Source organism: Fundulus heteroclitus, unplaced genomic scaffold (assembly GCF_011125445.2).
Source record: "Fundulus heteroclitus isolate FHET01 unplaced genomic scaffold, MU-UCD_Fhet_4.1 scaffold_191, whole genome shotgun sequence".
Classification (NCBI taxonomy): Eukaryota; Metazoa; Chordata; class Actinopteri; order Cyprinodontiformes; family Fundulidae; genus Fundulus; species Fundulus heteroclitus.
The window spans coordinates 264,384-287,064 of record NW_023396603.1 but is presented as its reverse complement, the minus strand read 5'-3'; the positions used below and the strand labels follow the sequence as shown (position 1 = coordinate 287,064).

Genomic DNA, 22,681 nt, shown 5'->3' with positions numbered 1-22,681 from the left:
TGTGTGTTACAAATAAGATTCTACGTGCATCCATTGGTCCGCGCCGTGACCCAGCAGTGTCCACGTGCTTCCAGCCTCCTTTGGCAGACATTGGTCTTATTTCTGGGAACAGCTCCACAAACGTTGAAAAACAGACAACCTTATCTTGTCAGTTGACCTCTGTTTGGGTCACACAGGATGTCATGTCCTGGTCATATTCTGGACTTCTGCTCCCTTCGCCTCGCTGCCAGGACACACAGACTTCAGATGTTTTCCAACCTCTGCAGTATCAGCTTCTTTGTGATCACAACATAGGGTTCTAACATCAGTGAGGGAGAGGGAGCCATTGATATAGGCTGTGACACTTATCACCATGTGTAACATAGACATTTATATCCCAAAATACAGATGACTCACATACTGTCCAGTAAGAGAATAAAATCTCCTTGTTTTTCCCACTTTATAAGAACTTTTTTAATTGTTTTGGTACATTTTGGTCAGCTCTTGTTATCCTAATAACCTGAACACCTGCTGAAGCTCGATAGTCTCTCACGCCAGCTTTAATAGTTACGTCACGGTACCTGTCAACAACAAAGTCTATATGACTACTTCCATTAGTCTTACCTAATATGACTAGACCATCCAAAATTTTCAGGGCAAATTCTACAACAGTGGTTGGAATATTTACAAGGGCTCTAATTGTTGCCATAGAATCAATCACCAGGGCAGAACCCCTTGGAATTTCATCTACATACACAGCTGATTTTTCCAGCTCATGCATTAAGGCTGCTTTGTTTGACTTGCAGATGCTGGTACCACCACTGCTACCCAATGAGGCAGGTATTGGTGTGAGAAAGTATGATAGAAGTTTACGCTTGTCAATCTCTCTGGATTTTCCAATGAGTAGAATCCATGGCAGAAGATTTATACAGCTGTGGGGGGACAAATCTCACAGCTGACTGAACATTTAAATCACAGGCAGTAGGAGGCCAAATATTCTTAAGACCCTGTGTTTCACTAATGAGCATCCTTATATACTGGCAAGTCCTAGACAGATTTTCAACGGCTTGTTCTGGTAATTCTGGTACTGGTGAGCAAACCCACTTCAGACCTGTCAGAGTAATTATTATTGGTACCAGTGCTACTACTTGTACTGGCAGAACTCCACTTATCACCTAGTGTTGACTTACTTTTGTTCACAAAGACAATCTCGCTTTTGTCTCACCCTGATTGTTTAAGAAACTGAAGGAGTGAATACTTAGACCTAAGTTTTTTCTTTAAAAAATTAAAAGGAAACACTAGGCTTTATATGCAGTTTTTCAGTTTCCTGGATGATATCTACAAACATGGAGGCAAGTTTTGTAAATCTTAATATTTCATTATTTTATAAGATACAACCTTCTATAATAGTTTCACAGAATTTCCAAATGCTGCACCGTAATAATCTCTTGCGTGTTCCTGACTGCTTCTTGTCTTAGACAGTATGCAAGTGTAGGATTTATAAGACGATCTGTGGTACCGCACTTTGCCACAACATCTTTTCCTCGTGTCTGTAGAATGATTCTTTCATCATTGTGAACTTCTGCAGCCTTGATCAAGTTGCCCCCTAAAACAACAAGGCCATAAAAATCTAAACATAACTTGTCAGTTTGATTTTAAATCATAAAATAAATTCAAGACTAGTGAATGAGAGTAGAGATTAATACATGTGAAAAGCTACTACATTTTACACAATACCGACAAACGTTTGACTAACTTTTTGAATGTGCCATGACTGATCAAAACACAGTATACAATAACTGTAATGAATAATCTATCAATGAGTCCCTAACTGTTTTTTTATTTATTTTTTTTTATAAATAACATACATTCCTGAACTGGTCAGTTATCTAACAATTAAAAGAAGTTACTGAAATATTTTAACTACACCAGGGAGAGTAAAATTTGTTAGAAATAGCAAAATATTCATGCTAACAATAGTAAACAAAATACCACTTACCACTTTGGTCTTCACAAAGTGAAAGTTTTCTCTCTGCCTTTTTCTTGTAACTGGATCTTGGATATATTTGTCCTTGTTACATATTGTTAATGTTTCACCGTGTCCCGTCTACGGTGAAGCACCCTCGGTGGACCCAGTTCGTTTTACCCAGTCAGGCGACCCCCACTTACTTATTACCTTGAATGTAGGACGCATAAACAAGACAAGTATGCTTTTAGTTATATTTTATCTACGTAAAGACAGAGAAATAGTTACAGTCACACCAGCGCTGATGGGCCCCTGATCGGCAGGAGGCCTCGAGTGCTCATCACACAAACATTATATAGGGATCTCGGGACACACCCATGCAAGGGCTGTACACATCCAACTGTAACATCAGCAGGGAAACTGTGTCACCTCCGGGGTGGTATCTGATAGATATGTGCCAATCTTTTGGGTCAGTGCCATCTAAGTGTGCCATGCAGTTCTGGGATAAACAGCTCGTTCCACTTGACCTTGTTGATATCCTAACAATATGATGCATGACATCGGTAGGACATGTTTGCTCCTCCTCTGGAAGCCAAGTTTGATGCAGACTAAAATTAAATGTAAATAATTAAACAGTTGCACCATATGGGTTGGATGTAGGCCTACACTGTGATATATTACCATAATAAAAACAAAGAAATGCATGTCAATGTGATATGAGCATAGGCTATTGGATTAGAACTGTTATGTAGGTAGGATTGGGATGCTAGTTTGCTGTGTTGCTGAGATAGCTAGCACTGATTCAGACTTATGAAATTTTGTTAATCTTTTCATTTATTCCCTCCTTTTTATTTAAAAAAACCCTTTCGATCGGGTGTTTGCATGGCGTTGGTTCAGGATCTGGCTTTTTGGAGTCCTGCTGACTTCTGGCTTTCTTGGCTTCCACTCATTTGCGGGCTATCCCAAGTTTGGTTTTGTCTGTGTATTTTGTGAAGCACTTCTGGTGGTATCCTAGTGCAGCAGGTCTTGGGGATATCATGGTAAATTGGGCAAAAGACTGGGATATTTCTTTTTCCTTGCCATCAAGATCTATCCAGGACTTGCAGCATTCAATAAGTCTCTGCCAACTTACACCAGAAAATTTTATTATTGGGTTTTCTTCATCAGGAAACAGATGCATACACCACCTCATGGGCGCAGCCATGATGAACTGGTTGAACTCGCACGGCTGACAATACAGCAATCTGATTGGCTGAGCAGCAAAACTCGAATCACCCTTTGCTTCTAATTTTTACTTGGCCCTGTTTAAACTTTTTTCCTCAACTGTTATCATATTGTAGGATATCTGTAGTAAGAGGAATTACAATATGCAATTTATTTTTTGGAAAATATATGTTTTATTGGTTATGGTCCAATCACATGCTTTTTTTTTAAAATCACTGTACTTTTTTTCTGGAGTCATTGGCTTAAAGTTTTATTATGTTGTCATAGAGTTGTATTTCTGTGAAACGGTTTCTGTCAGTGTTTAGAATAATTTGAAGACATCACAGTGAAGTGAGGGATAAATGAAGTCATTAATATGAAGGTGGCCCAGAAGAGCAGCTTTATAATGCAGCGGGGAATGTCTGACAGGCAGGTTTGGGTGATCAGTCAGATTCCATCTTTCTGTTAGTGGATCACCAATAAGAAATCCTGATCCATTCAGCAGCCTGTATTGTATTTAGGAAGGTCCACAGAGCTCACGTGAAAAAGTTTAATCAGGTCAAAATAGAGAAAAGAAGAATGGAGTCTGGTGAATCACTGGTGGATCCCAGTTTGGGTCATGTAAGTCTTTTTAATAACATGAAACTCCACAGATGACTGAGGGCCTAAATAGTTCCTGACAGCGAAATTTTGTTTTTACCAAATTTTCATTCAAAAATTCCCATTCCATCCTTCAGAAACAAAACACACACACACAGCACCAGTTACACTGGGGGCTTTCTTCCTTCTAGCTGTCCATATTAGTCCATTACTACCCCCTGCAGGATATTTAAAGAATGATAATGGGATAATAGTGAAACCAATACTTGGTTGACACAGTTGCCTTGCAGCAAGAAGGTCCTGTTCTCCCTGTGCATGTGTGGGTTTTCTCTGGGTACTTCCACCCACAGTCCAAAAACATAACACTGTTAGGTTAATAAATCCCTTAATAATCAAGCTCTATCATAAATCAGAGATCAGAGAAAACTTGTATCACTGTCCAAATATTTCTAGGCCTAACTGGTTGCTGCTATAGGCTTAGGTTGCTGGAGGACAACAAGATCTATTTTTCTCACTGTGCTGAGTTCTCCTACTGTTCTCCAATTTGCATTGTTTGTTGTTTTTTCAAGTTTTAACTTTATGTTCTCTCTGTATTTTTTTTCATAGTAGGTACACTTAGTCTGACATTAAGTTAGCTGTGACACCATCCAGGGAGCTAGATCAAGTGTTATTACCATATAACATAGATATTCCTGGATCAGTGTGTGCTTCTGGGCTTTTGCTGTCTCTGCTCAGTCTTCTCTAACCTCCAGTCGGTCGAGGCAGATGATCGTTCACATTAAGCCTGTTCCTGCTGGAGGTTTTCCCTCCTTTTAAAGGGGAGTTTTCCTCTCCACTGTTGCTGCTCCGTGTCGTGGAGGATGTCCTACCCTAAGTGGAGGAGTTTAAGTGTCTCGGGTCTTGTTTACGAATGAGGGAAAGATGGAACTGAAATTGTTAGGCTGATTGGTGCTGCGTCTGGCGTGAAACAGGTGCTGTACCAGTCTGTTGTGGTGAAGAGATAGCTGAGTCAAAAGGCAAAGCTCTCGATTTACCGGTTGATCTACTTTCCCACCCTTGTGTGTGGTCACGAGATTTGGGTCGTGACTGAAAGAACGAGATTGTGGATACAAGCTGCCGAAATAAGTTCTCTCTGTAGGGTGTCTGGGCTCTCCCTTAGAGATAGGGTGAGAAGCTCGGTCATCCAGAGGAGATTCCGAGTACAGTCGCTGCTCCTCCACATCAAGAGGAGCCAGTTGAGTTGGCTTGGGCATCTGGTTAGGATGGCTCCTGGACGCCTCCCTGGTGAGGTACTCCGGGCACGTCCTACTGAAAGGAGACCCAGAGGAAGTCCTAGGACACGCTGGAGGGACTATGCTTTCGGCTGGTCTGTAAACGCCTTGGGATTCCCCTGGAGGAGCTGGCCCAAGTGGCTGGGGAGAGGGAAGTCTGGGCCTACCACTAAGGCTGCCACCACCGTGACCCTGGCATGTGGGACAACCAATAGACAAGCCGATTCCCCCAGAACTTGAGGGACTGAGGTGGTGAGTATATAATGTCTATGGAGTAGAAAAGTAGCAAAACTCTGACAAATTCTCGCTCTTCGGATCGAATGGAAAGGATTGTTTGGCGTTTTTATAGGCCTGCAGCTCCCACAGAGAACAATTTTTTGACCTCTTTTTTTTTGAATGTATAATATATTAACTACTTTCAGAATGGAAGGATGATTTTAACCAGTATAACAAAAACAGTTTCTGAAGAAGAATACCACTTATAGCTTGAAAGTAATTAGAATGAGGTCAAATTAGCGTAACTTATTTACAACAACAATTAACATGTTTTCATCCATTTCACAATGCAATTCAAGCAAGAAACCTTATTTGAGAAAGTAATATTGTAAAGAATTATTTGCTTAGTTAAAAATCAATAACCCTAAGGGCAGTAATTTTTAATTAATGTAATTATTTCTCCAGTAATAATTAGATTTGAATTGGTGGAAAGAAAATTAAAGGGGAGGGACGACCAGAAGTTATTTTGGGACTAACTCCTTATCACGTGTCCATTAATGTTCCTTATTATTGCTGTACGACCACTCATGTCACTATCAAACAATTGCGGTGTGAAATGAAATCAAGCGTTATGCCTAGTTATGTTTAACTTGACTTGTAGCAAGCTGTTAGCCAGATCTGTTAAATCTAACAGTCTCAGTGTGAGACATACACATTTTATATAATTTTACATACACTCAGGCCACACATGAGATTCCTCATGCAGAAAAGTAGACAAAGCCCATATGGACTGTGAGTGATGCGTTTACTGCACTGTCTTTGCAGAGCTCCTTCTAATCATCTAATCTCTGCCTCGAGTGGAGCTGCTTCGGCCTTTTTCCACAACTCCTGTTTTTCAGTTCTTAACTTCAGTTTAACCATAAAACACAGGGATGGCACATCAGAAGTAAACAATCTCCAATTGTTTCATACCAAACTAACTTTTCCTGTTTTATTTGTCAAACCTCATCCTTTATTGTACTCCATTTTGGTGGCTGGGGGGCATCCAGTGGCAATGATTTGTTGCAGGGGCCATAGTAAGTGTAAGGGGCTGGCGGTGAGTAAGCCTCTGCTCTCGGTCTCCTTTGTGCCCACTCTAGGAGCTTCTGCCATCTTCTCTGGTGTGGCAGCTCTTTGCACTGTCCTCGTATCATGCCTATGAAGGCTGCAGCGTTTAGGATCAGTAGTGCTAGCAAGGGGCTTGTGAGGGATCTCTGCATGGCTTGCAGAGATGCTGTTCACAGCTGCATCCTGCCGTAAGAAGCACTTCACGCATTCTCGGGTAAGTTTTTCCTGGAAAAGCTGAGAAAATGATCATAGACAGGCTGGGGGTGGTGGTGACTGGCTGCTGTTTCAATAACTGATTTCACAGAAAGCAGACTGTACTTAACTTTGGTTCCAGTGTGAGGAAACTGCAACACTCCGGTGCTGCTACAGGCAGCGGGAAAAGAGGGTGATTTGAATCGGAAGGAACGTTTTTTTAAAAGCCAGGAGATGTCCTATTGTGAGGGCAGTCCTAGAAAGCTCCAGGAGTCTCATGTTTCTCACGGCTCTTAGGTTTTTGTCTGATATTTGTATTCCATATGGCTGAGGCACTACATGCGATAGGGTAGTTCACTGCTATTGTTTTCATCCGGGTTTTTCGCGCATGCGCGCCAGACTGGTAGGCAAGAGGCGAACACAATGGCGGACGCAAACAGAGAAACTGACGAGTTCTCCACGTATTTTTCTTCTTTAGATAACGTATCACAAGATCGTTTTAAGAGTAAGTTGATGGTTGATGATATCAGATTGCCAGATCCATACAGCAAAAGCCTGAAGGGACGGAGCGAGTCTGTGAAATGCTGGCCAAGTGTTCCGTACCGCAACATATATAGCTGCCTTATAAACACGCAGGCCAGTACACACGAGAGAGTATGAAAGCCATGAAATCACTTAACGGCTACAATTATTTTATATCGGGACATAGGCTCCAGCAACCCCCGTGACCCCATGAGGGATTAAGCGGGTCAATGGATGGATGGATTGATGGATGTTCAGACATGTTTGTGTAACAGCAGAAAGCGGCGTCGGACACAGACCGCGCCTCAGCAGAGAGGAAGACCCGCCCGGTAGGTTAAAAAAACATTTTCGGTGTCGTCTGCCTGCGCTCTTTTCATTGAAATTATCCATTTCTTTCTTATTTCTTCGTCCTTTGGTAAACGACAGAAACGTACATCAGACGATTTAGAATGCCTCTGTGTGCAACCGGGAGTACAACAAGTCGTAGGCATTGTTTAGATTCCAAAAATAAACTAACTAAAAGTACGCTCTAAATCACCCGTTTTGTCATGTAGTAGACGAGAACAGTACTGTTTTTTGCCTACCCGCGGGACCCCGGATGTAGCGCTGACGTCACGCGTGAACTGGTCTATATAATAAGAAATAATATAAAATATTACAGGAGAATATGCAAATAGTAACTTTTTTCATACCACAATCATGTCATCCAAATCTTATTTTTGCCTTTCGATTGTTCTAAGTACATTTAGGATAAAAGCACAAATGCTAATGTTAGTTAATTACATAAGGAATAATCATATGCCATTATATATATTATTTCACTTTAAAATTATCTAAATTGTAAGTGTTGATTTACCAAGTATAAGAATATATCATGAATGAAACGTTTTAGTTTTTTGTCCCATCCGCTTCTAAATAACAGGGGAAGTAGAAAAAAGAAGACTTAATCTGGAGAATCATTTGCTATTGCTTTACCTGGAGAAGAACTAAAACTATAAGTTGAGTGGAGGAAAAGTTTAGGTTTTGTTGAATATTTGAACTTTGTATTATATCTTATTATTTTTAAGAATGTAAGGTCCTGAACAATATATTAATGAAGATATTTCTTGTCCACCAGGAAAGAAATGCAGAGAATGCCATTGAAGCTTTAAAGGAGTATGAGCCTGAAATGGGCAAGGTCTACAGACAGGACAAGAAAAGTGTCCAGAGAGTCAGAGCCAAAGACATCGTTCCTGGAGACATCGTTGAAGTTGCTGGTAGGTAAAGTATGTACATCATACTCTGCTTTGATGCATGGATCTATTTAGATTAGCCCAGAATTTCACAGAGAAATATCTTAAAAATAAACCAGTGAGACAGCAGCAGCAGTGGGACTACATCAGGAAAAAAGAGCACAAGTAACTAGAGAAATACCAAGGGCTCAGGGACGAGACTGCAAGGTGAAAACAACAGTAGTGCTTGTGGTCGTTGGAGCACTTGGGGCAGTAACCCCCACTCTGGAGAAGTAGCTCCAACAGATTCCTGGAGAATCATCAGACCAGTTCAGACGAGCGCAATCTTAGGAACAGGTAAGATCCTAAAAACCCTCAAGCTCCCAGACCTCTGGTAGAGGTATATTATGTGTGTTTCAGAATTAAAAAGGACAGTAAAATAGATTGAAAAAACTAAGATGTTTGAGGGGGACAACATCCAGAAAAAACTCAGTTGTAATAAATACACAAAGACGAAATAAAGAGTTCAAGAAAAATTGATGATTGACAGTGAGTGGTTTAAATGCATTAACGCAAAAGATAAAATATAGGAGTTTAATATTAAACTAGAAAGATATATTTGTAGGTGATTAATTGATCAATTACTGGTGCATTTTTATTTGTTTAATTACATACAATTAAATATTTTAGCTACTTTTTGGCCTTTTATTTATTTTATCGAGTAATTTATTTATTTCTGTAGGTATTCTGAATTATTGTAGGATTGGAGGTCCATACTGAATGCATTGCCTTGATAAATCCCAACTTGCATGTATTTGGATACACCTGCACGTGTACCTAGGGCTGCCCTGTCCTTGCCCTGATTACATATGCATATGAGTAAAAATACCTGGAAGTGTCCAAATAACTATGACAACGGAGCTGTCAGATAGTCACACAGACACTTTGAGGGAAATTTGCAGTGAATTACAGCAAACCAACTGCTTCTTGAGTGACATCAGCACGAGCTGATGACACTCAAGCATACTGCTCTTATTTTGTTCCAGACACAGCTATTATAATTAAAATAATTATAATTAAAGGCCGGCGATATGCGGTCTTCACGGCCCTCGCAGCCAAGCGTCGCTCAGGCCTATTGGCCAACGTGGGGGTTCGCGCACCGCCGGCCGCCAACCACCGCAGAAGCTGTCAGGCATTTTCCCCGCTTGTCCACCGGGCGATACACACAAACGCATTGGGCAGCGCTCCCCATGACTCACAAAAAATCTGGTGCAGATCGGTTGATGCAGCGAGGAGATACGAAACAATGCCACCCCTGCTGTGGTAAATTTGTGTCACGTGATGCATTAAGAGTTGTTGTTGTTCAGACTTCCCGACATTGAGAAGAATTCAGTTATCTCTAAACTATTGGGCTAATTTTCAGGGTCATAGTGAAGATCATCCCAGCACAGAGCACTTTAACATCTTGTTGGGAAATGGAGAAGAGGGAGAGAAAAAGCTTTGGGTGGACAGTTAGACAAAAAGCAATGGAATTAGAATTAACTGATTTAATGTTCAGTCCAACAGTACCACTGCCAGCAGTACCACCTTGGATACTACCTGAAACTAAAGTAGATCTAACACTATTGCTAAAGGGAAATAAGGTCAGGGGGTTTATTTTAAATTCAAATACAATACAGGAATATATTAATAGTTACTACAGTTTCATTCAGATCTACACAGATGCATCAAAAAAAGTTTAGATAACAAGATAGGAGTATCTTTTATTTTTCCAGAGTTTCATATTACAGTAGGAAAGAGGACAAGTGATAATATATCAGTATACACAGGAGAAATGCTAGCAATTTTGTTTGCAGTGCAATGGGTAGAAGAAATAAGACCCGAGAGTGATTATTTGTTCAGATTCATCTTCATCACTTATCAGTTTACAGATATAACACTCAGACAGTAGACCAGATATTTTGATAGAAATTCAGCAAACATTATACAGAATTCAAATGATGGACATTAGTCATATTTTTGTGGGTACCAGCACATATGGGAGTTAAAGGAAATGAAATGGCAGATAAGGCTGCAAAGGAGGCTACAACAAGAAAATACATTGATGTGTCAGTTAAAATTAGTAAGATGGAAATAAAGAGCATTATTAAACAGAAGATGGAGGAAAGGTGGCAAAAGCAATGGGAGGAAGAGAGGAAAGTAAGATGGTTTTATGTGATCCAGAGCAGAGTGGGAGAAATGAGATGGGCAGGGAGGAACAGAAGAGAAGAAACAATTATTTTAGGACTTACATTTGGGCACACAGGATTAAATAGTACATTATTCAAAAACATTTTCAGACAGACTGCATAAAGGACACTCGTTTAAAACACCTGATTAATAACCGATAAAAACGAGTTTGTGGCGATGGCACTGTGTAAAATCCTCCATTGGAGATCACCAGTTCTTTTTTTTATGGGAGGCTTGTATAAAGTCCTCCACTGGGGTGCTCTACCAGAAAATGTATCTGTCCATACACTGACTGCGCGGTTCTCGAGGTGTCTTCGATTCATTATTTTAGAGCAGACTCCATAAACAGTTTTCTGGTCCATAGTGAATAAAACCATCTTCTGTGGGTCCAGGCTGGAGAGCAGAGGTCCACTTCTCTCCGGGAACCCAGGATCCAGGTTCAGGCCAGGAAAGGAGTCCGTTGGGTCTGGTTGGCTCTGTCCCTCACAGTAGGCATGGAACCGGCTCCTCTCCCTGGCCGACACCCCTGGTCCCGCGCCGTCACACACATCCAGCCTGGACCCACCGATTAAAGGCTCCTGTAAAAGCCAATGCAGAGAGTTAGTTGTTTGGGATGGCTTTTATTTAAACAGGGCACATGATTTAAAAACACCCTGATAAGACCTCGGCAATCCCCTTAACTTTAAAAGATTTAAATCAGTTAAAAACAGACCCGCATCCAGCCCCAGGTTATTTACACGTCTAAAAATGCAGCTGGCCACGTCCCTCCACACTAAGTCAGAAGGCCCTGCCAGGTATTTTTGAACAAAACGTAATCTAAAAGCCGCTGTTCTCCCGGCCAGGTGGACAAGGTCCTGGCCCCCCTCTTTTCTGGGTAAAAACAACACAAACTGTGGCACCCAATGAACCCCATTCCAAAAAGAGTTGACCATTTTTGCTTGTATGTTGGCCAACAAACCAGACGGTGGGTCTAAGCAGGAAAGTTTGTGCCACAGCTGAGATGCTACAAGGTTATTTAAAACCAAAACCCTTCCCCTGTATGACATGTGGGAGTGTAGCCATCTCCACTTTTCTAGTTTACTTTCTATTTTCTGTTCCATGTTTTCCCAGTTCTTTTTTTCAGTGTTTTCATTGCCTAAAAACAGACCAATATATTTAAAAGCATCTTTTTTCCATAAAAGTCCCTGAGGGAGAACCGGGAGCCCTCCACGCCATCCGTCCACTACCAGGGCTCCGCTTTTCCCACAGTTCACCCTCGCAGAAGATAAAAACGAGAACTTAGTTGTTATCTCGGCCAGTCTATCAACATCTTGCTGGTTTCTAGTAAAAACAACGACGTCATCAGCATAGGCAGATAAAATCACTCTACTATTAAAACCAGGTAAAACCAAACCATGAACACTAGAACGTATCTTTTGAAGCAGGGATTCCAGGGAGAGCACGTAGAGCATCCCGGACAAGGCGCAGCCTTGGCGAACACCTCTACACACCCTAAAAGGAGCACACAGACCACCGTTGATCTTTAGCATACTCTCAATGCCACTGTACATCACCTTGATCTTGGAGATCAGACCAGCGCCGAACCCAAACCTCTCCATAGTTTTCCACAGGAAGCCGTGTTCGACACGATCAAACGCCTTTTCTTGATCTAATGCGATCAAACCAGTTCTTTAACCCAATGAACCGGAGACCTCCAAAACATCCCCAGTAAGTCTGGTCCCGGTGGATGACCTGCTCCATAGCTTCTCTCAGCCGAGTAGCCAAGGCTTTGGAGAGGATCTTATAGTCGGTGCAGAGGAGAGACACAGGGCGCCAGTTCTTAATGTCCTGCAGATTCCCTTTCTTGGGCAGGAGGGTGATGACTGCCCAGCGGCACGAAAGCGGGAGTGAACCAGTGGCCAAACTCTCATTATAGACCTCCAGCAGGTCTTCCGCCAGGACGTCCCAGTAGGCTTTGAAAAACTCTACCGTAAGACCATCGATGCCTGGGGCCTTGTGGCCCTGCATATTCAGGAGGGCTGTGTGGAGCTCATGTACCCCCAGGGGGGCGCTCCAGCTGTACGTTGGTCTCCTCAGAGACCTGGGGCACCCCACCACAGAACTCCCCAAACAGCTCCTCGTTCTCCTTATACTTACTCTTAAACAGAGAGGAGTAAAACTCTATAGTCCTCCTCCTAATCTGGCCCGGTTCACTCACCTGCTGCCCTGTGTCGGATAGTAGGGAATGGATCACCTTCCTCTGCCCGCATTTCCTCTCCAAGCTGAAGAAGAAGCTAGAGGGAGCATCCATCTCTGTGATGTTCTGAACCCGAGACCTAACCAACACGCCTTGGACTTTAGACCCCAGCAGGTTGGCTAAAACTAGACTTTTGGATTTGAGAGCTTCAATATGCTCTCGATTTCCTGTGGACCCACTTTAATGTTCTAGTTCCACTATGTTCATCTCCAGATCTCTGATAGATCTGGTGACGTCACTAGTGACATTAAGAGTATGCTGTTGACAAAGTTGTTTTATTTGAACTTTTCCATAGTCCCACCACTGCCTTAGACAAGTAAAATCACCCTTTCTCTGTCTAAAAACAGTCCAAAAATAACTTAGAGCTTCTCTAAAACTACGATCGTAAGTTAAAGCCAGGTTAAAATGCCAGTAGGCGCTTCTAGGTAAAATGTTTGTAATAAAAACATTCGCTAAAAGCAGAGTGGTCAGTAAAAGCTACTGGTAAAATCTGACATGTTTTAAACACATTAAAATGATGTTTAAAACAATAAAAACGATCAATACGAGCTTAAGAGATACAGTTTTCTTTACTGTGGGACCATGTGTACTGTCTGGAGCCTGTGTGCATCCTCCTCCATACGTCCACCAGGCCGTGAGACGAGACCAGCTGCCGCATGGCTTGTTGGGAGGCTTGATGAGGCTCTTTGTGATTCCGGTCTAACAATTCATTTTCCGTACAATTAAAATCCCCACCTAAAAAAACATAATCATCAGACCCGCAATCTCCCAACTTCTCCCCAATTTTCTCTAAAAAACGCTTCCTCTCTGCATCGACGTTAGGAGCATAAATATTGATAAAAACTACGTTAAAATGGTCAAACTGAGCTTTTAATAGAAGACACCTTCCCTGGACGATACTTTCGACATTAAAAGAGTTTGGGGTAAAAGCTGAGGAAAAGAGGAGGCCTACCCAAGAACTCTGGGAGGTGCCGTGGCTAAAAAAAACTTCTCCTTTCCATTCCTTGCGCCAGTCTGCTTCATTGCTAATATCACTGTGCGTTTCTTGTAAAAATAAAACACTGGTTCTTTTCTGTTTAGCTGTTTCATAACTCATGGTGCATTTAACAGCCTCCCTAGCTCCATTAACATTTAAAGAAGCTATTTTAAAATTATCCATGTTGGGTAAAAGGCTAAAAACAACACCACAATAAAATACGCACAATAAATAATAATAATAAGAAGCTAGTGGTCATCATTCTATTCAAAATTGTTTTCTCACTTTTCCCATAATTTTCTTTAGTCTAAAAACCTCCTGATCAGAAAACCCAGACTCTTCTTTTCTTCTAATATACTATCTTGCAGAGAAATAAAATATTTTTAAATTAGGAAAATCTTTTTCAACTTTTATTCCTCTTAATCTTTTTTTTTCCTGGAGAAAACTATTAAAAGACTCCACGGGATAACGTGCCTCAGCACTGCTACCCTGGGACAGAGACACCTCACTGCTGTCAGACAGCTCACCCTCACTGTCACTGCTGTCTGACACCTCCTTTCTCTCTGTGGCCAGCTTGCTGACCTGCTTATTGCTCTGAACAGCAGTCATCACATTTTTCCTCTTACTGTGTCTTTTTAAATTTATAGGCGCCTCCTGTTCCATCAACTGCTCTCCCTCGACTTTCTACTCCACAGGAGCCACTACAGGCTCCTCCACACTTACCTCCCCTCCACCTGCCACCACCTCACCTTTCCCTCCCTGATCTCCACACACACCAGTCACCTCAACGCCAGTCTCACCCTTCTGCTCTCCACAAACACCATCTTGCTCCATCTCACCCTGATTCTCCACCTTCTCACCAATCACACAAGTTTCTCCACCACCACACACCACCGTGCTCCTCTCACTCACCACACAATCACTCTTTTGTGGATCAGATGTTTTGTCCACAGTGCACTAAACTCTCCTGCTGGTCTCCAGCGACCGGAGCCGACGCCACGGCTTCCTCCGCGGCTACGCTGGAGTTCCCCGCAGCGCCAGACTCCTCCACCACGGCAGGAGCTCCAGCCTCGCTGGACACACCTACCTGCTCCCCGGCTGCCGCAGACTGCTGCTCCGCGGAGCCGACCCAGCTCTGTTCGGGCACGATTTTATCAAATGTCCCTCCTGTCCACAGCCGAAGCACTTCATGCCGGATGAGGTGGCGAACAAGACATAGTCAAATTCGCCCACTCTCACCCGGAAATGCAGGTTTAGCTCCTCGTCGCGTTTATTCAGAATCATGAAGAGTTGTCTCCGGTGGGAGACAACATGCTTCAGCAGCGGTAATTTTCATCCTGGTAGCGGGCTGCGTGAGCGGCGACACCTGGAGGAACGAGCCGTTCACCAAGATGCCCGACTCGACCAACAGGTTCGCCTGCTCAACCCGCTCAACAAACAACACCGCGGCCCTTATAAACGGAGCCTGCGGTGTTGTTTGTTGACCTGGATACTTGATGGAACCATGACCAATAATCTCACCCAAACAAACGTCCTCCACGCTGCACGGAGACCCGGCACCCACCTTGATGCTGTTCCTCCGTGTCAGCGCGGAGAAGACACCAGCACCACCACCCACCACCATGGCGTTTAAGACGCCGACCACCAAACCCCACAAACCCAACCAAAAAACCCTAACAACCAAAGTAAAACAAGTATATACACACTATTTACACTCACCCAGTGAAAAAGGACAGAAAAAAGTAATAAAAACCACTCAAACAGAGTTTCTCACTTGCTCTCTCTTCCGCTCCTTCACTCACACTCCTCCCACAAGAAGAAGAAGAAGAAGACTTCCCCACAGCAGGGGGCGCACCCGAACAAAACTGAAAGGCGCCTGTTTGGCTGAGGAAGAAAGATGTGCTATCACAGCTAACAGCATCAGCTCCCCAGAGGTAACTTTCAAAACTTTTCCGGTGAAAAGGTAACAGCTCATTATGCAGATAGATCATGAAATCTTACATGATATCGCTTAGTTTAAAAAGTGGAGAGCGTGCGCTGGCTACGACTCCCGAATGTTTCGTCCACACGCGGTTTTACGCTTCAGCCCCGCAAGGGTGCAACTCTTTGTCTTCCATAACGGAAGTGTCGGTCCCCCCACAGACATATATACGTAGACGCGTCATAGGGCGCAGGTCCGGACGTCAACGTCGCCGCCATATTGTATGTGGCAGAAAAAAGTTGAGTTCTGTTATTGTGAACGTGAATCAAAGAAGATGCCTCATTCCTGTGCTGCATGAAAATGTATTCTGGCTGATTTCACTACTTGTATCTGCCTTCTATAAACTAAGGCTGCACCACGTTGCAAAACTGGACACACTAAAGCTGCAGAGTGGTAACACAGGCTATATAAGGATCAATTTGTTAAATCTAAACATTGTGGTCTTCATTAATTAATAAAACCGTGTCACATGTGAACCTTTAGGAACAGACTTTTTGGGGGAGTATCAAAGAGGTAAAATTAATAATATGAGAAAAAAAGTCCTAGGTCAATAAAGTAAAAAAAAAAAAAAACACAAAAGTGATAATGTTATGAGAAAACCGTCATATTATGAGAATTAAGGGGGAACATTTCCAGAATAGTCACAGTTTGCAGAATTATTTCACTCCTGGAGTAATGGGGCCAGGTTAGATTATTTTAAATATTTTTTAGAAGAATAAATTCAGGAGAATGAAGCTAAAGGGATACAAAAATAAACTTGTAATATTACAAAAACAAAAATACTTCAAATACAAAGTATATTCAGAGTGTCATGATTTGTCTTTGGATGAACCCGGACACAGCACGCACACACAGAGCTAGTTCTTGAAGTGAGTTTTATTGTACAGATTGGATGGTTAATGACCAGAGGAACCAGAGTCTTTATGGACGGAGATGAAGGGTGCAGAAGCTGGCTGACAGGAGGAGCGCGGGGAGACTGACCAGGGAGGAACACCGGAGCTGAAGACTTGAGACCGGGGTGGAGTGAACTTGAGAACGTGAAACTGTACTTGAGCCCGAGGAACTGCTGGAGAGCGTGAGACCGTGGAACAGTACTTGAGACCGAGGAACTGCTGGAGAACTTGAGACCGTGGAACTTAACTTGCTGGATCTTGAGAACGTGGAGCAGCTGGGGAAACTTGAGAACTTGAGCGGAGCAGAGCTGAGCAGAGACTTGGGGAATGACTTGAACAAAAACCAAGTTGAAGTAACGTCTTCAGGTTGACTCCAACAAAAACGGAGCTGACACTGGATACTAGCAGGAACTGAGCAGGACTGAACACTACGGACCGGCGACGAGAGCAGAATGAGGTGAGTTTAAATAAGGGTGGAACCGGGTGAGAGCAGTTGAAGGTTGATTGCAGCCTGACAGGTGGATTTAATTATTCTGAGCAGGGAAGGGAGAGAGGCAGCGAGGCACAGACTGCAGCCTACAAGCTGCATCCTGACACAGAGATTAAAGTCCCTCTGATACTGTTTAAGTAACTTAGTAACTGCAGATTTGCCACATTAAAGATGGCGGACGCTCTGACGCATCGCAGCATAGGCAGAACCCGCCCAATGACGCGTCTACTCTTATATTATGTCTATGGGTCCACCCATGTAAACGCTTCTTCTTCTTCTTCTTCTTGATTTTTATTGGCGGTTGGCAAAAAACGTTTAGGTGAGCATTACCGCCACCAACTGGTATGGAGTGTGGACCACATGACAAAAAAAAACAAAAAAACTATATCCTATTATACAACCTACTCTGTTTCAAAAACTCAAATATGACCTGGTATCATCTGCTTCCTGATTCCTTTCGCAATAAATCAACAATATCAAGTTTAATTTTCATGTTACTAAGTTTACTTGTCAACCTGTTTCTCTGAATCCACTATTTATTACAATTCAAAATGACATGTTCCACAGTCTCATCTTCCCCACAGTCACATTTCCCTGTCTGATGTTTACCTATCAAAAATAATGATCTATTCAATCCAGTGTGTCCCATTCTAAGCCGTGAAATAATTATCTCTTCTCTCCTGTTCCTTTCTGTTATTCTCATTTGTCCAATTCTCTTTTGTATTTTATAAAGCCACCTTCCTTTCTTTTCTTCATCCCATAACTTTTGCCACCTATCTTTGGCTTTTTGTTTAATTATACCCTTTATTTCTGTTATACCAAAACTAACATTAATATCTACCCTTACCTTATTTGTACTCTCTTTAGCCATTCTGTCTGCCATTTAATTTCCTTTAATCTCGTTATGTGCCGGAACCCAAACAAAATTTACTACTAACCCCATCATATTTATTCTGTAAAGCGTTTGTTGTATTTCAATTAACATATCTGGTCTACTGTCTGACTGATTATTTTGCAAACTGATTAATGATGAACTAGAAACTGAGCAAATGATAGATTTTAATGGTCTTACCTCTTCCACCCATTGAACTGCTAAAAGCAAAGCTAGCATTTCTCCTGGATATACTGAAACTCCATCACTAATCCTTTTTCCTACCTTAATATGAAACTGTGGTATGATAAATGCTATCCCTACCCTATTAGCTGTGTTTTTTGATGCATCTGTATATATTTGTATATAATTATAATATTTATTTAAGTGTTCTAGTACTATATATTTATTCATAATATGATATTTATCTTTTTCCTTTTTTTCTAATAATGAAAGATCAACTTTAGCATCAGGAAGTATCCAAGGTGGTATTGTTGTTAACGGAACTGTCTGACATATATCTAACTGATTTAAATTAATTTCATTAACTTTATTTTTTATTACCCATCCAAAGCTCTTTAATTTTTTCTTTTCCTTTTCCCATCCAGGTTTAAGCACATCTAATGTTGGATGATCCTTCCTTTGTCCCTGTAAATTTGACCAGTAGTTTAATGATAATTGATCCCTTCTAACTTTAAGAGGCATTTCTCCCATTTCAATCTGTAATGCTGCTGTTGACGATGTTTTAAAAGCTCCAGTACATATTCTTAAAGCCTGATGTTGAATAATATTTAACTTATGGAGGTTTGTATCTGCTGCTGAGTTATAGACTATACATCCATAGTCAAGTACTGACCTGATTAACCCAGTATAGATTGCTTTAATGATTTTCTATCAGCTCCCCACTCTGTTCCAACTAAACACCTCATTATATTTAGTACCTTTCTACATTTATCGATTATTTTCTTAATGTGCACACCCCATGTCATTCTTTCATCAAACCACATCCCAAGAAATTTTAATTGTTTAACTCTTTCCAAATCTTGACCATATAATTTTAAGTTAACTTTTCCATCAACTCTTTTCCTTGTAAAAAACATTATTTTAGTTTTCTCTACAGAAAATTTGAATCCCCATTTATATGACCATTTTTCTACAACTGCAATTGCTCCCTGAAGTTTCTTTACAATAAATTCCAAATTTCTTCCTCTTTTCCACATTGCTCCATCATCTGCAAATAATGAAAATTCCATTCCACCCTCTATTTCTTTAAACATATCATTAACTATCACTGAAAATAATAACGGACTTACTATACTTCCCTGTGGTGTCCCGTTTTCTATTTTCAAACTCTCAGAATAATCCTTCCCTATCCTCACTTGTATTTGTCTTTCTTCCAGAAAATTTTTAATCCATCTAAACATATGACCATTTATACCCATTCTTCTAATTTTAATCAATAACCCTTCCCTCCACATCATATCATATGCTCTCTCAATGTCAAAAAATACTGCCACAACACTCTCTTTATTCACCTGTGCCTTTCTGATTTCATGCACTAAGCATAAAACTGGATCCATTGTACCTCTACCTCTCCTGAAACCACTCTGATAAGATGATATAAGTTCCTTGCTCTCCATATAATATATTAATCTTTCATTTATCATTCTGTCCATTATTTTACATAAGTTGGATGTTTAAGCTATCGGCCGATAATTTCCTGGTTTTGTCTCATTTTTCCCTGGTTTTCTAATTGGAATAATTACGGCTTCCTTCCAACTCTTTGGCAATTCCCCATCTTCCCATACCCTATTATACATTTCTAATAAAATATTTTTACAAGTTTCGCCTAAATTACTAATCATAATAAATTTGATCTTTTCCTGGATCTGATAATTTATATTTTTTAAAAGCCCTATTCAGTTCTGTTATTGTAAACGACATGTTCAACGGTTTGTTTTTATCTTCTATTTGCTGTAATAAATACTTGTTTTCTAAAATAGTCTTTTCTCTTCCTTTTTTTCCTTCTTCACTAATATTTTCAGAGCTATGAATTTTAACAAAAGTATTTACTAACATTTTTGCCTTTTCTCTGTCAGTAACTGCTGTTATTTCTCCATCATCTAATATTGGATATCCACTCACTCTTTTAATCCCATTCATCCTTTTAATTGTTGCCCACACCTTAGAAATATCTGTCTCCCTTCCTACTGAATTACAGAAACTCCTCCAATACTCTCTTTTTGCATTTTTAATAATTTTTCTTACATTTGCTTGTAATTTCTTGTAGTTATTCAGATTCTGAAAGTTGTGATTTCTTTTTAATAATTTGAAAGCTTTATTTCGTTTCTTGATAATCTCCTTACATTCTGATGTCCACCAGGGCACCAACCTTCTTTCCCTTCCCCCACCTTTCTTCCTTATAGCCTGATTAGCAGCTTCTAAAATAGCATTACATATAGAAAAATTTATTTCATCAATACTACTGCTCATCCACTTTTAACAATTTCATTTCACTGCTGTTCCTAAATGTTTCCCAATCTGCTGACTTAAAACACCATTTCTTTACCCCTTTTATACAATACCTTTCTATATTTAACTTTATTTCAATCACAATAGGATAATGATCACTTCCTATAGTTGTTTTATTAATTACTTGCCATAAACAAACACCTGCTATAGAATTTGAAACTAATGTTAAATCAATTGCTGACTCTGTATTATCTCTAAAATTTATTCTTGTTCCTCTTCCATCATTTAGACAAACCAAATTTTTAACATCCATTATTTCTTCTATTATATCCCCATTTTGATCATTATGATGACCCCATAGTGTACTATGCCCATTAAAGTCCCCATACCATATAACCTTACCATCTAAATACACCCCAAGTTCCTCCATTAAATCTATTGAAAGTCTTTTACATGGATTATAGAAGTCGATTATTTTAAATGGCCCATTTACTGTCCAAATTTCTGTAACAATGTATGGGCAGAACCCGCCCATTAAACAACTCTCTTCCTTTAGCCAGTAGTCTAAATTGAATTCCCTGTTTTATAAATGTTATACACCCTCCTCCAGATCCTCCCTCTCTGTCTCTTCTAATGCTTTCATATCCTTTTATAACAAAATCAAGATTTCGTTTAAGCCAAGTTTCCTGAATACATAAAATATCTATATGTTCTTTAAATTCTCTAACAAATCCTTTAAACTCTTGTCCGTTTGCAATAAGGCTTCTAGCGTTCCATTGTAAGATTTTCAGTTTTTGTCTTCTTGTCCTCCTGCCCCTAGTCTCTTATTTATGTGCTCCCAGGATATGTCCTTTATACCAAAAAACCTCTCTGCCCCTTTCACAATTATTTAGATTTTTCAGTTTTTTGCTTAATTTGATCTGTACAATTTATGACATATGCAATGAACAACAATATCTTTTCAACTGTTAGCACATTTTCAGTTCCACTCTGTCTTTGTTCTGGTGTTGGATTTGGTTGAACTTTCCTTATCACTTCTTTTGTCTTCACTCTTTTAGCAGCTTCTGCATAACTTATATTATTGGTGACTTTAACTTGTTCGATTTCCATTGCTTTTCTTCTGACCTCACATCCTCCATAAGTCACTCTGTGTTGCCCTCCGCAATTACAGCAAGTTTCCTTCCCATTTTTACATTCATCATAGCTATGCTCTCCTCCACACTTTGGACATCTTTGTTTTCCCCTACATGCTGCAGCAATGTGTCCATATCTCTGGCATTTATAGCACCTGAGAGGCGGAGGGATATATGGCCTCACAGGAAAGCACATACACCCAACTTTTACCCTTTCAGGAAGAACATTTGTTTGAAACTCCAACATTACTGAGACTTTCCACTCTTTCACCTTCAACTGTTCTCATCAATCTTTTAATTTTGCTTACTTCTCCTCCATAAATACTTCGTCGGAACTTTTCAAGATCTTCCTCCACTGGAATACCTGTAATCACCCCTCTTACTTTATCCTCTCCCAAAATCTTTACCTGAGTAATCATTTTTTTACAAATACTTTGGGTGCTCATTATTTTTTCTGTTCTTCATTCCTCACTGTAACCAAAAGATTCCCATCTCTAAGTATCTTAGCAAATGTCAGCTCTCCAAACTTCTTTTTTAATTCTCTCGACAGAGCTAACGGACTAAGATGAATACCTTCATCCTCCTTTCTAAACTTTATTAGTTTAGCTTCTTCCCGAACTATTCTCTTACACACTACATTGTTTTCATCCGAACTGTTTCCTTCCAGACTCTGTTTGCTACTTTGGGTCTCTGACACATTTCCTTCTCTTCTCTCTCTTCCCGACCCTCTACTACCACGCACTGGAGTCCAGTCACCTAAATCCATGTCATCTCCTTCATCCTCAACCTGAGACGCCATAGCAGTCCAGTCACAAACCAGTTTTTAGCAACCGCACACCTTCAGCAACTTTGTGTCGATTCTGCTCCGTCAATTCAAATTCCGCTCCAACTAACTCTTTACGCTACTTTTTTGACAGCTGATTTCTTGTTCCGCTTCCTTCTTCTTCCCAGCCCATGTAAACGTTCCCCGGTGCAACGCCCTTTTAGTTCAGTTTCCGTTTCCTTTTTTTATTAATTTTATTCAATTTTCGCTTTTCTTTTTTCAACCAGATATAAGCGTGATGTATTATCTCTAAACTAGGGCTGTCAAACTATTTTTTTTTTATTTCAATTAATCTTGTATTTTATCTTTT

At 40.7% G+C, this 22,681-nt stretch overlaps 1 protein-coding gene across 1 annotated transcript in view; it reads left to right on the top strand.

Annotated features, from left to right (window-relative positions):
* The window catches only part of LOC105922785 (sarcoplasmic/endoplasmic reticulum calcium ATPase 2), a 135,929-nt gene that overhangs the window by 9,913 nt on the left and 103,335 nt on the right, over positions 1 to 22,681 (top strand). Inside the window, exon 5 of the mRNA XM_036129598.1 lies at positions 8,174 to 8,312. Coding sequence (XP_035985491.1) covers positions 8,174 to 8,312 — 139 coding nt within the window. The remainder of the gene's footprint in view (positions 1 to 8,173; positions 8,313 to 22,681) is intronic.